Consider the following 13,804-nt stretch of genomic DNA (forward strand, 5'->3'; position numbering starts at 1 on the left):
AAAAATGTCAGTCTCAAAGAAACCTTTATTTAGGATTGTGAATTCAGAGGTTATAAACTGGGAGCTAAGGAAAGACTTAAAGCATAGTCTCTAATTCCCAGAAAATACTTCCACAGGCAATTTAGATTTCTAGTCAGGTTCTAACCAGTTGATCTGTCAATCAGCTAAAAAGTATTAAGTGAGAGTCTGGTACTCAGCAAGTGCTCAAAGGAACTTACAATCTGGTTGGGGAAATAAGAGTAATGCAGATGAAACGATGAGCGAACAATACACAGTAGACGTGAATTCGTACTAGGTTGTGTGGTATAGCATCCAAGTTCCCCAGAATGATCTTGTGCTCCCCCTCCCCTATAATCACCTTGACACCATGCACTTCCTCCCCTGGACTCACACTTGTCTCTTATATTTCCATTACACATTTCCTCGGATTAGCACATTCATACTTGTACACACTCAGAATAGGATGGAATCAGGGGGCTGGTAGTAAGCCCTTTTAAAATTGCCAGACTGGCTCTCCCTCTTCTCTCTTGGTTTTGGTGAGACTCTTTCCTCTCCTTCCTGCCTCTGCACCCCATCAGGTAGCTGACAGAGTGCCCTCAAACTGCGTGTCAGCAGAGCCCTTTGCCAAGAGCTGTGCTCAGTCACCCGGGGAAGCCTCCAGGACTCAGGCCTCTCACTATCAGTGGGGGCTAGTACTGTCCCCTGCGGCAGTAATGACTTGCCTATAGTGCTCTACAAATTATTTTCACAGATATTTTCTCATGTGATCCTCCTAGTAATTCGGCGAAGTAGGACCCCCTGGAAGAAAACTCCTGTTCGCTGACCTTACTCTCTTTTCCTTTTTCCTTCTTTCCAGATACGTCATCCCCTGAGGAAGAATATAAGGTAGCCTGCCTGCTCTTGATCTTTCTTGCCGTTTCCCTCCCCCTTCTTGCCATGGACCCAGCTTCCTTCTATAGCATTGAGAAGGATGGTAAGTAAGGAGTAGGTTTGAGGAACCAGTGCAGTTTAGGTTAGTGTCCTGGGGTCGGGATATGAGACGGAGACATTTATCTGGAAAACAGAGACTTCTGACTCAGATATAAAGTTCTGTTTCAAAACGCACTTGAGAACGAACTATTCCTAAAATTCAATTCCAGTGAAATTTCATAGGAATATCCTTCTCCTAATCCTCAAATGCCTTCCAGTCCTTTCAGTGTCAAATAGGGATGGCCCAGCCTGAAAAAATGAGAAGTTACTAGCTGGGGTCGCCTGGGGTGGCTCACTTTCCTTTCCTTTCTCTCCCTCTCTGTCAATAATAACCTAGGTTACAGCAACAATATTCACTGCTTGACCAAAGCCATCATCCAGGTGTCTGCTGCCCTCTTCACCCTCTACAACAAGAACATTGAAACTCACCTCAAGGAATTTCTGGTGGTGAGTGGGTATAGGTTATAAGGAATGGATGATTGCAAAGTCTGGTGGGAATTGGTTTGACTTAAATCCATAGACAGTTATTGTTGAGCAGGTCTTGGAGCCTAACCTCCCATCCTATTCATTAAGTAGTGAGAGGCCACTTTGTGAAAGGCAGGGGTTTCTTCTAGATTCTGTAACAGCTGGTATTTCAGCCTCTGCCCAAATACTTGGAAGGAGCATTGGCCTAAGAGTTAGCAAATCTGAGCTCTAGTTTTGGATCTGCCACTAGGCAGTTGTGTGATCTCTGAAGACCCAAACTTTTGGGTCCTCAGTTTTCCCATTTATTAACTAGAAAGATTAAACTGAATCCATGATTCACTACCTTGGTGTGCATTACATTACCCTGAGGAATTTGTTAAAATACAGATTTCTGATCCTTACACCAGACCTACTGAATTAGAATATTCTAGGGTGAGTCCAGGCCTCTGTTTTTAACAAGGTCTCCAGGAGACCAGATGTACAGTGAAGTTGGAGAGACACTGAGTTTTATCATCTATAAGGCCCTTTCCAACTCTAATACTGATAAAAAGTCAAGCTTTTTTCAACTTCTCAAACTTCATTGTAAGTCAGAATCTCCTGGAGAATTTCTGATTCAGTGGATTAGAGGTGGGGCTGGAAAATTTGCATTTTCAACAAGTTCCGGGAAATGTTGGTGCTGCCCATCCTGTGATCTCACTTTGAGAATCACTGGTCTAGATTTCTAGGGACTGGAACTTACAGTCAAGCAGCTGATTTTACTATAGGTTATGGCCAGTTTGTTTGAAAAAAATTGTTAAAATATTTTTTAGCCGAAGTTTGGCTCCCTGTAGCTATCATTATTGATCTAAGTTTTGCCTCTGGAAAATCACAGAATAAGTAATCTCTTTCCTTTGTTCAAAGAGGCCCCAGAGCTCCGCATTCTAAATACTCCATGAAGGAATCCCATCCATACACCTCTGAAACATGGTCCAGTACCCACTGCCTGCTGGAGCATTCTCAGCAATAGGGAGCTTATTCTTTTGCAAAGCACGGTCCTGATTTAAAAACTAGGTCCTTATCTGTCTCTTTTTAGGAGGAGGCAGTAGATCATATGCTCTAGGGAATCACACTCTTGTCCTGAGAAGTACATGTCAGGGACTTGGAAGCTTAGTGAGAGGGCCTCTATTTAAACTGGGACAACAGGCCACACAAAATGGGCTCTGAGCATCTTGGATAGAAAGAGGATTCACACCAGATCTCTAAGATGGGGTGAGAAGGGAATCACCCCCCGCCTTTCCCCTTTTACCCTCTTTGTTTGCTGAGTACAGGTAACCTGGGCCTGGGATGCAATTAGTGACATATCTTTCTCCCTCTTTGATCTGTTGGGGGCCTGAAGGTGAACGAAGAGGACAGCCATTCGGGAGCTGACAGGAGGAGAATACCAAGAGCGCTGTGTCTGAATCAGAGGCCCAGCCCTGTCTCTGGTCGGGTGGGGAGTCAGCTGTAAACGGTCTGATGACAGTGGTGTCTGGAGGCCGCCTAGGAAAAGAGATTAATCTCCTGGCCTACAGTATTACCTGCCTCTGCTGCAGGTTCTTTCTTCGCCCCTTGCAGCCTCTCCTCCAGCAACCTCCTGTTGTCTGCACTGGCTAGTTTAGAGGCAGTGTGCATCTCTGAGACCTGGGGGATTTGCCGCTTGCCCACCCTGAGCCTCCAGGAGTATCCCGGCACTTCTTAACTCACCTCCTAGTCTGAGGCTGTCGTACTCTGACCATAAAAATCTGCTTCCTGGGCTTCCCTGGTGGCTCAGTGGTTGAGAGTCCGCCTGCCGATGCAGGGGACGTGGGTTCATGCCCCGGTCCGGGAAGATCCCACATGCCACGGAGCGGCTGGGCCCGTGAGCCATGGCCGCTGAGCCTGCGCGTCTGGAGCCTGTGCTCCGCAATGGGAGAGGCCACAACAGTGAGAGGCCCGCGTACCGCAAAAAAAAAAAAAAAAAAATCTGCTTCCTTACAAGTTCTTCCCTTACAGGTAGCTTCCGTCAGCCTCCTGCAGCTGGGCCAGGAGACTGACAAGCTTAAAACCAGAAATCGGGAATCCATTTCTCTGCTTATGCGCTTGGTATGTATCTGGTGTAAGTTGGTCTTAGAGGAAGGGCCAGAAGGAGGTTCCTCTTTAGGGTCCTTGGCTCCCAGCCATTGTTATCACCCAAAAGCATTAACTAAGAACTTAATTCTGCCTGAGGAGGTCTAGGCCTTACGTTCTGGCTAACATTCTAGACTTGTCTTGTAATCCCAAGGTAGTAGAGACTTCGAGGACTTCTCTACAGGACAGGGTCTTCCCAGCCCCTAGCTAACTGGGCCCCTTTCCCTACAGTGTTCTTGAGTCTGATGTGGTGGGGCAGCTGTGTCCCTCATCCTTAACTATCTGTCCAGTACATGTTTGGTTTTACTTGACCACTTCCTACCGCTGTATTTCTTGTCCTTAAGAGTACCACGAAGAAGATGCTGAGTAGCACACAGCTGAACTGGGGGAGGGGGATGGGGGCTCAGAGGAGGGATGGGATTTTAGCTGAAAAGCTGTAAGGCAGGGAGCCAGGTGGGCCATGAATCAGACAGCTCCTGCTGTCTCTTCTGTCTTCCCAAGCTGTGGCCTTTCCCCGACTTTGGCAGAAAGTTCTGGGAACTCTGACCCAGTTAACTTAAAAAAAATCTTTTCCTCTTTGACCCTGTTTCCCTCTTCAACATGTTTACTCTTTTGCTCTAAAGTTTGATTCCCTCGGTTAGTGCTGCACTTAGATGTGGACAGGAGGGGCTCCTGTCCGGGGCCCTGGGTTTAAGTGGCCCCCTCTGGCCTACAGGAAGAGGACATGCTCACCTGGAGCCTGTGCCCCACCTTGAAGCCCCCACTAAAGATTTCTAGGGCCTCAGAATTCTAGCCCACTTGTAGGGCTTGTGCTGAGCTTCTCCAAGTCCATCCTACTGAGGCAGACTGTGCTCTAGAGCCCACGGAATGTATGGCTGGAGTTTAGATGTGCAGACAGGAAGTTTATGTGTGTATACAGATCCCCCAGACTGGGGGTGGGAGGAGAAGGGGGCCAGGCTGGAGGCTGATTCCCTCTCTTCCCCCTATTCTGGTGCAGAACTCTGAGGGGTCTAAGAATTCTTGATTCAAACCTGTCTTCCATGAAATTGTAACGGTACACTCAGCCCTCCATATCCACAGGTTCTCAGCCATGGATTCAACCAACCGTGGATTGAAAATATTAAAAAAAAAAATTCCAGGATGTTCCATAAAGCAAAACTTCAGTTTGCCCACACCAGCAACTATTTGAGCATTTACATTGTATTAGGTATTATAAGTAATCTAGAGGTGATTTAAGTATATGGGAAGATATTGTAGGTTATATGCAAATACTATGCCATTTTATATAAGTAACTTGGGCATCTACAGATTCTGGTATCTGAATCCCCTGAATTAGTTCCAGGGCTGGTCCTAGAACAAATCCCCTGCCAGTACCCCATGAATACTGAGAGACGACTACATATTGCAAAGGTCACAAGGAAGAATAGTTTGTCTGATTTATTTAGTCATCTGGTATATGGGCTTCCATTTGTACTCTTGGCCAGGCCAACAAATATTAGGGGCAGGCAAGCCTGGGACTCCCTCTGGGTCTCCTTCTTTAAATACACAGGCATTGAGTGGTGTCTGTGTCTCCCTTTCTCCAGCTTGAAAAAGGCCTAGGCTGGGCTGATTAAGGATTATGATGGAGAAGAGAAGAGAATGGACCTGAGGGGGCGGGGGTGAGGTGAGGGGTGAGAAGGCACAGGAGGCAAAGGAGGGCAGAGGGAAGGCAAGTGTAGTATGCTAGGTAGAGCACAGTCTTCAGAGCAGCGGGACCTTGGGCAAGTTAATTAACCTTTCTGAGACTGATTCTTCAGCCATGAAAGTGGGCAATTATCCTTATGATAGAGGGGCAAGGATTCATGAGACGGTATATATAAAAGTGCCTACTACATAAGAGAGGCTAAATAAATGTTAGTCCCCTCTCTCCACTGCTTAGTTTAGTTTCTGGATGATTTAGGCACGCCTGTTCATTCCCTTGGGCAGTTTTCACCTCTGTGAGGTTGGAGGTGATGCTGCATTGCCGCTCCGTGCCATCTCCTCCCTCTGCTTTGCGTCCCACCCTCCCCCCGCCCCAAAGTGTGGGAAGCTGTCTGCCCCTTAAGGCATCACAGGCCTGCAGAGTGGCTGGAACAGAGCTAGGACCAGGCACTTTTTGTAGGAGGGAAGAGATAGAGGGCCTAGCTGCTGCAAAGCAATTTAAATGCAAATGGTTCCACAGAGAAATTGGAAATGACTGAGGGGAAGAGGCTGTATTTTGAGTTAAGAGGCTACTCAGGTAGCCCCAAATCCTGGGCAGGCACTTCTGTCTGTGGGGTCTTTCTGTCTTGGCTGTCAAGCCTGGGCAGTGCCCATCCCCACTACTGTCAGATTGTTCCTGGCTTGGGTGTCACGGGGGAAGGAATGACTCTCTCATAGGATCATGGAATCCTAGATGTCAGAACCAGATCAGATGCGGGCAGTTAGTCCAGTCCTCACAATTCATAGGTGAGAGGGAAGGAAAGATGACATCCAAGGTCTCCCCCAGAATACATGGGCAGATTTGGGACTAGAACCCATTTCTTGGCCTTCACTCTAGGGCTGTTTCCGCTACCATGAATTTCCTCCAGTTAGGAGCCCTGTGGTTTTCTGTGCTTAATAGAGCGGAGAATAGAAGTCTTGGGCAAGTGGGTCTTCTTGAAGCCACCACTCATTTCCCTGTACCCAAGGGTCATGTCCTGGAAAAGAGATCCTATCTGTCTCCTGGCTTAAGTTTTGAAAGTCTCGTGTGTAGCAAGAAATTCTTTCTGTCATCCAACCCAAGATCAGAGCTACAGTTTTACGGGCAGATTTCCTTTCCTTCAGCCTGTGGTGTCTGCTCTTCTGAGGCTGTTGTGTGTATTGTGTGCGCATGGTTTGAGAATTGCAGTATCTTACAAATTTTAAAACTTGAAAGGGCTTCAGGGAGAGACACATGTTAGAGTAGAGACGGTAGATTCTCTTCCCTGAGTGAATTTTCAGGACTTGAAACACCAGACATATTGGGAAGGCCCATCTGTGTGAACTGCCAGAGGATATGGGACACTTCTCTCCAGAGTGTGTTTTTAGTCCCATAACCTCTTGGGTGAGGAGAGTACCGAAGGAAAGACACCCTGTTCCTTCCTTAGGGAAGGGGGCCCTCTGGCCCAACGCTAGGCTGTGCTGCTCTTCGCTAATATCTCCCTGCCCCGCTTCCCTCTGTCTTACCCAGGTATCTCCATCTATCATTCTGCTTGGCTCTGCGGGCTGCAGGGGTTACCGCAGCACACAGGCTTCTAATTAAACTAATTAATCATGCCTGCTCCTTCATGCAGCATCCTTACTGTTCCCCAAGCACTGTACTAAGGGAGGGAGGAGACTGAGGCCCAGCCCAAGAGGACCCGTGTGGATTCCAGACCCCTCTTTCTTGGCCTGTAGTGGTAATTGTTTCTTTCTCTGCAGAGCTTTGTCTTTAGCTCTTTTATCCATCTTTACCTGCATCTGTGCTGCCCACCCACGTATGATTTAGCATCCAGAATGGGAGAGAATGGGAGTTTTTCCGTTGCTAGAGAAGTGATTCTTTCCTGCTTTCTTCTTCTGAGCCCTTTATATAACCCTGAGGAGGGGCACAGAGGCCATTATAAGGAGCTGAAGAGGCCACATTGCTTTCCTAGAGTGGAATGAAGTGTGGGAGGAACGGGGGGACAGTGCCTTGGGAACCCCATTCACTTGTAACTCTAAGCACCCCAGAGGGCCCAGGGAACTGAATGAAGAGGAACAGGGTGTCACTGAGGTACGCCCTACCTGGGGTCCTCATCTGTCTTGGCCCTTTCTCTTCCAGGTGGTGGAGGAATCCTCCTTCCTGACTCTGGACATGCTGGAGTCCTGTTTCCCATATGTCCTGCTTCGAAATGCCTATCGGGAGGTATCCCGGGCCTTCCACCTGAACCGAGTGTCGGCCAGTACCCACTGAAGGGCCCCTTGGACCTGCCTCAGCCCGCGCTGCAGTGGAAACTGTGGCTATTTTCTCAAAGGGTGGGGTCGCTAGAGAGAGGATCAGCCAGAGTTGGTGAAGAGGAATATGGGGGAACAGCCCAGGGCTGAGATATCATAGACAAGTGGGGCCCACTGGGGCGGGGAGTGGAGGATTTTTTATGGAAAAAATTTAGGGGATTGGGGCCACGGGTATGAAGTTTTACAATGAAAAAAACTTGACACACAAGTATGTTTTCTATCTTCTGGGGACTAGAGCTTGAGCTCTGACTGGCATGGGTCTCTTCGACCTTCATCACTATTCTAGGATAATGCTGGCGGGCAGAGATGATCAATCATCATATTAAACCATAATGAGCCTATAATCCTCCCACTGGAGCTGCTTTTGTCTTCTGCACATTCATTAGGACGATTATCTCCTCTCTTCCTCTTCCAAATGTGTTCAGCAAGCGTTCGGCCTGCCCCTACTGCAAAGTAGTAGCAAAGGAGCCCCTTTTCCCCTTGTGGGAGCTCTTGTAGGAGCCGTGAGTCTCTTCCTCTGCTTCCAGCTCTGCGGCCTGCAGGGGCAGCGAGGAAGTGCTCTTGACAGGTTTTCACTGCCCCAAACCCCCCCTCACCTGCCCTACCACACCTTGTAGGTAACCAGTTAAGTCCTCTCATCTGTTGAACTTTAACCCTCCCGCTTTTCCTTGACATCGCCACAACCCAGAGCAGAGGGTCAGTCTAGATTAATTGTAGGTCACAGGACAACTAATTGGACCAGTGTCATGTGAGTTTCCGTCACATAGCATTTGGGGGTATTCTCGCCCCTGTTTGGAGGGACTAACTTAACCCAAATCCCCTTGTCATCCTGGGTACAGCTGTTGCTCCAGGCAGGAATTTCTCTTCTAGATCTTAAATTTCATAGACCTCATTAGGTTACAGGGCCCTGAGAGTAGGTATACTTGAGGGAGTACAAGCTGTTTCAGCTTCGCCCTTTTCTGCACTAATTAGAATTTCAAGTGTCACAAAACCCAGGGCATTCAAGATAGCACTAAACTAGGTTTAGTTAACTCCGTGGCAGGAAACAGTGGCCCCCATCCAGCACTTCTGTGCACCCAGTGCCAGGGAGGACTGGAGCAACAGATCATGTATGTCACAAGTCTAGAGTGGTTGGAATGGGCAAATATAATTAACTAATTGATTAATTAGGGTCATGTCTATACTTCCATGATAAAAGGGAAGCGATTTTTGGTTTTCAGCAAATCCATCGGAGTTCATTAAAGCTATTTGTTAGCTATTTTTAGATACTTGTGTGTTTGATCTTTATTTCTCGAGACCCAGGCTTAGTCAATACTCATTAAACTTGGCAGCCATAATCAATACACAAGTTTTTCTTAGCAACAATTGTCTACTCTTTAGGATAGAAGCATCAGAGGGTCCTGCTTCGTGCGTCAGCGAATTGTCCTTCTGTGCTATGGAAAGGACATTATGTTCTAAGGAGTGATTTGGGGTCAGGCCTACTGAGACTGAAGGCAAAGTTGATGAGGAAGAGAGAGCTCAGAAATATCTGAGCAACTACCCTTACCCTCTTATGTCTCTGCTGGGATCTTCTCGTTGAGGAGCTGGGAGATCCTTTTTCCATATACATGTGGAATCGCTAAGAGGAGCCTCCCAGAGGACAGCAGGACAAGTTGCTGAAGGGGAATAGAGGGTAGACATAATCACTTTTTTTTAATTAAAATATTTATTGAGATAGTTAATCCACATGCACTTGTAAGAAATAATACAGAGCGATCCTGTGTACCTTTACCAGTTTTCCTCAAAGGTAACATCTTGCAAAACTATACTATGCCATCATAACCAGGATTTTTTTTCATGTTTACATCTTTTTTTTAATCACAAGTTGCCAACAGCACTTTATCAATCCCAATACTCATTTCATTGTGTGTATTTAGCTCTGTACAGCTTTATCACATGTAGGTTCACGCATCTGCCACCATGATCAAGACACAGAACAGTTTTATCACTGCGAGAACCCCCTCAGGGACTTCGCTTGTGGCCCAGTGGTTAAGAATCTGCCCTCTAATGCAGGGGACGTGGGTTCAATCCCTGCTCGGGGAACTAAGATCCCACATGCCACGGAGCAACTAAGCTCATGCACTCTAGAGCCTGCACACCACAACTAGAGAGCCTGTGTGCCACAACTACTGAGCCCCACATGCCACAGCAAGAGAGAAGCCCACACACCGCAAAGAGCCCACGCACCACAACTAAGACCTGATGCAGCCAAATAAATATTTTAAAAAAGAACCCCTCATATTGTTCTTTTATGTCCCTCCTGCAACCCCCTTCCCCTTCCCTAACCCCTGGCAACACAAATCTGTCCTCCTTTTCTAAAGGAGGACAGCAAGACAAGTTGCTGCAGGGGAATAGAGGGTAGACATAATATCTGTAATAATGACATTTTATATATATATATATATATTTTTTTTTTTTTTTTTTTTTTTGCGGTACGCAGGCCTCACTGTTTTGGCCTCTCCCGTTGCGGAGCACAGGCTCCAGACGCGCAGGCTCAGCGGCCATGGCTCACAGGCCCAGCCACTCCGCGGCATGTGGGATCTTCCCGGACCAGGGCACGAACCCGCGTCCCCTGCATCGGCAGCCAGACTCTCAACCACTGCGCCACCAGGGAAGCCCAACATAATATCTTTTTATAAACATATAATCACACACATACTCCTCTACCACATAAAATTTTTCAAGGTGCTCTCACATCCTTAAGACAATTCTGCAAGGTAGCCAGGGAAAGGCTTCCCTATTTCAGGCCAGTAAGCAGATTCAGAGATGTTAAATGACTTAATGAAGGTCACATGTTTAGCAGTACATCTGGAACTGGGACCCAAATATGACATTCAGTCCTAGACCTTTTCTACCTTCCCCGACTGTCTCTTCATCAGGGAAGGCTTAGTTGTTAGAATCCAGAGACCTTAGAATGAGCAAAAACAGGAGAAGGTGAGGACATATGGCCTTTACCACCTGAAACAAAAGGTGACTGTCTAGAGGTGAAGGACCGATGAGGTACCAGGACCCATTGGCATTTTAGGCAGTTTACTTCCTTGGCCAGGAGGGTCTCTGACCTCTTACAGTCTGGGATGCAATCAACAATGAACTGCTTTCTCCTCTCAGATCCCCAGCTCGCTTTAGTTAGGTCTAAAAGGAACTGCAGAATGAATATCAAGGAGAAATTCTGACCCCGATTGTTTTGTCTCACAGACAGAGAGTAGGTTTTAGCCTCAGCATTTTCATCAGTGCAGTGTTTTCATTAAAATCTCCATTAACTTGTTTGCAGCAATGAGATAGAATTATCGCTCCCACCAGACCCGGGGCGAGATGTTTGCAGAGGAGCTCCCGTTCCTTTGGGCAGTAAAAACAGTGCTTCCCCCACTATGCTGTTCAGTCCAGTGGGTGGGTGAGGGCAGCCTTCATGTGCAGGGGGGCCGGGGCCTGGCCGAGGGGATCTCACCCTCTGGCACTTTGCCTGGGAGGGAAAGAACAAATGTGGTTTGCACACGGGGACCCAGAAGGGAAGGAGGTCCCCGCTAGGGACAAGACTTCCCTAACCTTAGATCCTCTTGCCTAGATCAGTTCTCCTCCAACAAAGTTTGACTTTGAGAAGCTGGCACCTGGTGGAAATGCACTCACGTGGTTGGGGGACGAGTGTTCTTCCAGTCCTCCCAGGGCCTCCTGCTCCTCCTAAGTACCTGTCATCAAAGGAGACGAGGATGAATCCCCCCTCAGCCCCCACACCTCGATGAGTTGTCAAGTCCTCTCCCTCCCACCTAAATAGGAAGCAGGAGCGGCAGGCCAGGGTGCAGGTTGAGGAAGTCAGAAGTTAACTTGAGCTGAGTTTGCAGCTCTGGAGAGATTGAGGAGCAGGCTTTTCTCTTGTCACTTTGGAGGGAGAGAATTGTGAGGCTGCCCCTTTAAATAGCATTCCTGTAGGAGGCAGATCACATCCAGCCGTCACCGCCACCCGCTGCCAAAGCATCGTTTTTCTTTTCTTTTTTTTTTTTTTTGGTCTTTATTAAACTCAAAGCTTGTCGGCTGGGGTTAGGGGAGTGAGGAGGCAGGGTCTGGGGCAGAGGCAGTTTGGAAGCTGAAAAAGAGAGGGATAAGGTTGGGCAGAAGGAGCCTGGGAAAGCTGGGGGTGGAGGACAAGGGGAAAAGACAGGGAGAGAAGAACGGTGGTGGTCTTTTGAGCCTATGAATGCAGCAGACATACCCTGTTCTTCCCTCTCTAGAGGTAGGGTAAGGCAGAAATGGGATTGGATTGAAACAAGGTTGAGGTTAAATGCCAGGACCGGGGATGAAGAAAGAGAAAGAGAGCCACAGAACAGAAAAGCACTAGAAACAGTTTAGGAGACTTGGCCCTGGCTTTGTCACTGACTCTGTGGGACCACACAATTTTTCTGGGCTTAGTTTCTCATTTGTTAAATGGATGGGGTGAGACTATATGGACTCTGAAGTATCTTTCATGAATAATTTGTGTGTGTGTGTGTGTGTGTGTGTGTGTGTGAGTGAATTTTCCTTTTCTTAAACTGGGTTAGGACTTGGGGGCCTGAGAGGGCAGGGATGGGATATGTCACTGTGTTGACAAGAAACGTTGAGCGATCCCTCGGGAAGTACATCTCCTGCCTCTTTCCCACCTCTTCTACTTGAAATGCCTGCCTAATTTGGAGAGCTCCTTAGCTCTAATCCCAATTTCCTAATTAAAGCTCTTTAGCTGTAATCTTATTTTGCAGTTCTTTTGAATTATAATTTCCAGGACTTCCCTGGTGGCACAGTGGTTAAGAATCCGCCTGCCAATGCAGGGGACATGGGTTTGAGCCGAGGTCCGGGAAGATCCCACATGCCGCGGAGCAACTAAGCCCGTGCGCCACAGGCACTGAGCCTGCGCTCTAGAGCCCACGAGCCACAACTTTCCATGCCTAGAGCACATGCTCCGCAACAAGAGAAGCCACCGCAATGAGAAGCCCGCGCACCGCAATGAAGAGTAGCCCCCGCTTGCCACAGCTAGAGAAAGCCCTCACGCAGCAACAAAGACCCCTAATGCAGCCAAAAATAAATTTTAAAAAAAAGAAAAATAAAGAATTATGGTTTCCAGCCCATTCTTTCTCAGTTGATAAGGAAGGTGATTGCTCTCAGGTTTTGAGAGCTGGATTGTGTAGGAGTCAGACTCGGATCTCAGAGGCATCTATGTCTTGGCTGGGACAGTTCCACTGGCCAGGAGGGGAAACAGTGTATGATGAAGTTAGATGGACAGAGAGGCTGAAGTCTCAGTATTCTTTCTGCTTTTTTCTGCATCTCTGACTTTGCTCTCTCCTTCTGCTTCTGTATTTCCTGGGAGCTGGTTCTGCTGATACTTCTCTGTCCTGTCAGGTCGGAAGGCCTGACCTAACCTAATTGCCTAGAAGGCAATCATTTTACGTTGGGACTCTTCACGCTGCCACTTCTGTTCTTTTCTCCTCCATTGCTTGGGAAGAGGGGAGCTTCCACCCGATATTTAGAATGGAGTACATATCTTTTCCTTATCACCCCTCCTTCCAACCTCCAGAGTTCTTGAAATTAAAACTCACATTCTGGGATCATGGATTCGTTAGAGAATACATCTCCACTTTCTGTTTATATAGGATTTTCCCCAATGCCAAAGTAGGTGGTCATTAAGGAGGAGGAGTTTAAGGAATCCTAATGTGGTTCCTGCCAGAGTTCCAGGTAGGACTCAATTTGATGGAAGAGGATTTGCCCTGTTATAAGTCTTGAGTTCAAATTCCAGATCATACATTCTACAGATGCTTTAAGCAGCTAAACTGTTTTGTGTTGGGCCCTTAGCCATTAGATTTATTTCACAGAAGACAGAATAAGAGGAAATAAACTGGAAAGCTACAGCAGGGGTTGAGATGAGATAGGAATGATTTCCTGGTCCTTATGGAGTTATCTATAGCCAAATGAAGATGGGGTGCGGCCTGCTCTTGTGAACTCTCTCTGGAAAGCTTTAAGCTTAGGAGAGACTCCCACCCGCCAGGTGTGTAGTTAGAGGCACCAGGGGGAAGGCCACATGATGGGTGCGTGTCAGGAAGACCGCGCTAAGGGAACGGGGGCAGAGGTGTGGGATACCGTGGCCACTCAGAGCACAAGCTAGACTTCTCGCCTCAAAGTCAGGACCACACATGCGAGGGTCTGGTCTGGGGCTGGGTTCTGGTGGTGGGTGGCCTCACTCAGCGAGTGCCCAGGACCC

General features: G+C 47.7%; 1 protein-coding gene across 1 annotated transcript in view; it reads left to right on the forward strand.

Moving 5' to 3' along the window:
* The window catches only part of NCKAP1L (NCK associated protein 1 like), a 42,482-nt gene extending 33,666 nt beyond the window's left edge, over positions 1-8,816 (forward strand). The window contains exons 28-31 of the mRNA XM_012534668.3: positions 857-973; positions 1,307-1,416; positions 3,445-3,534; positions 7,376-8,816. Of these exons, the coding sequence (XP_012390122.1) occupies positions 857-973; positions 1,307-1,416; positions 3,445-3,534; positions 7,376-7,507 (449 nt within the window). The 3' untranslated portion in view covers positions 7,508-8,816. The remainder of the gene's footprint in view (positions 1-856; positions 974-1,306; positions 1,417-3,444; positions 3,535-7,375) is intronic.
* Positions 8,817-13,804: the final 4,988 nt, after the last annotated feature.

The sequence above is a fragment of the Orcinus orca genome, chromosome 11, assembly GCF_937001465.1.
Source record: "Orcinus orca chromosome 11, mOrcOrc1.1, whole genome shotgun sequence".
NCBI lineage: Eukaryota > Metazoa > Chordata > Mammalia > Artiodactyla > Delphinidae > Orcinus > Orcinus orca.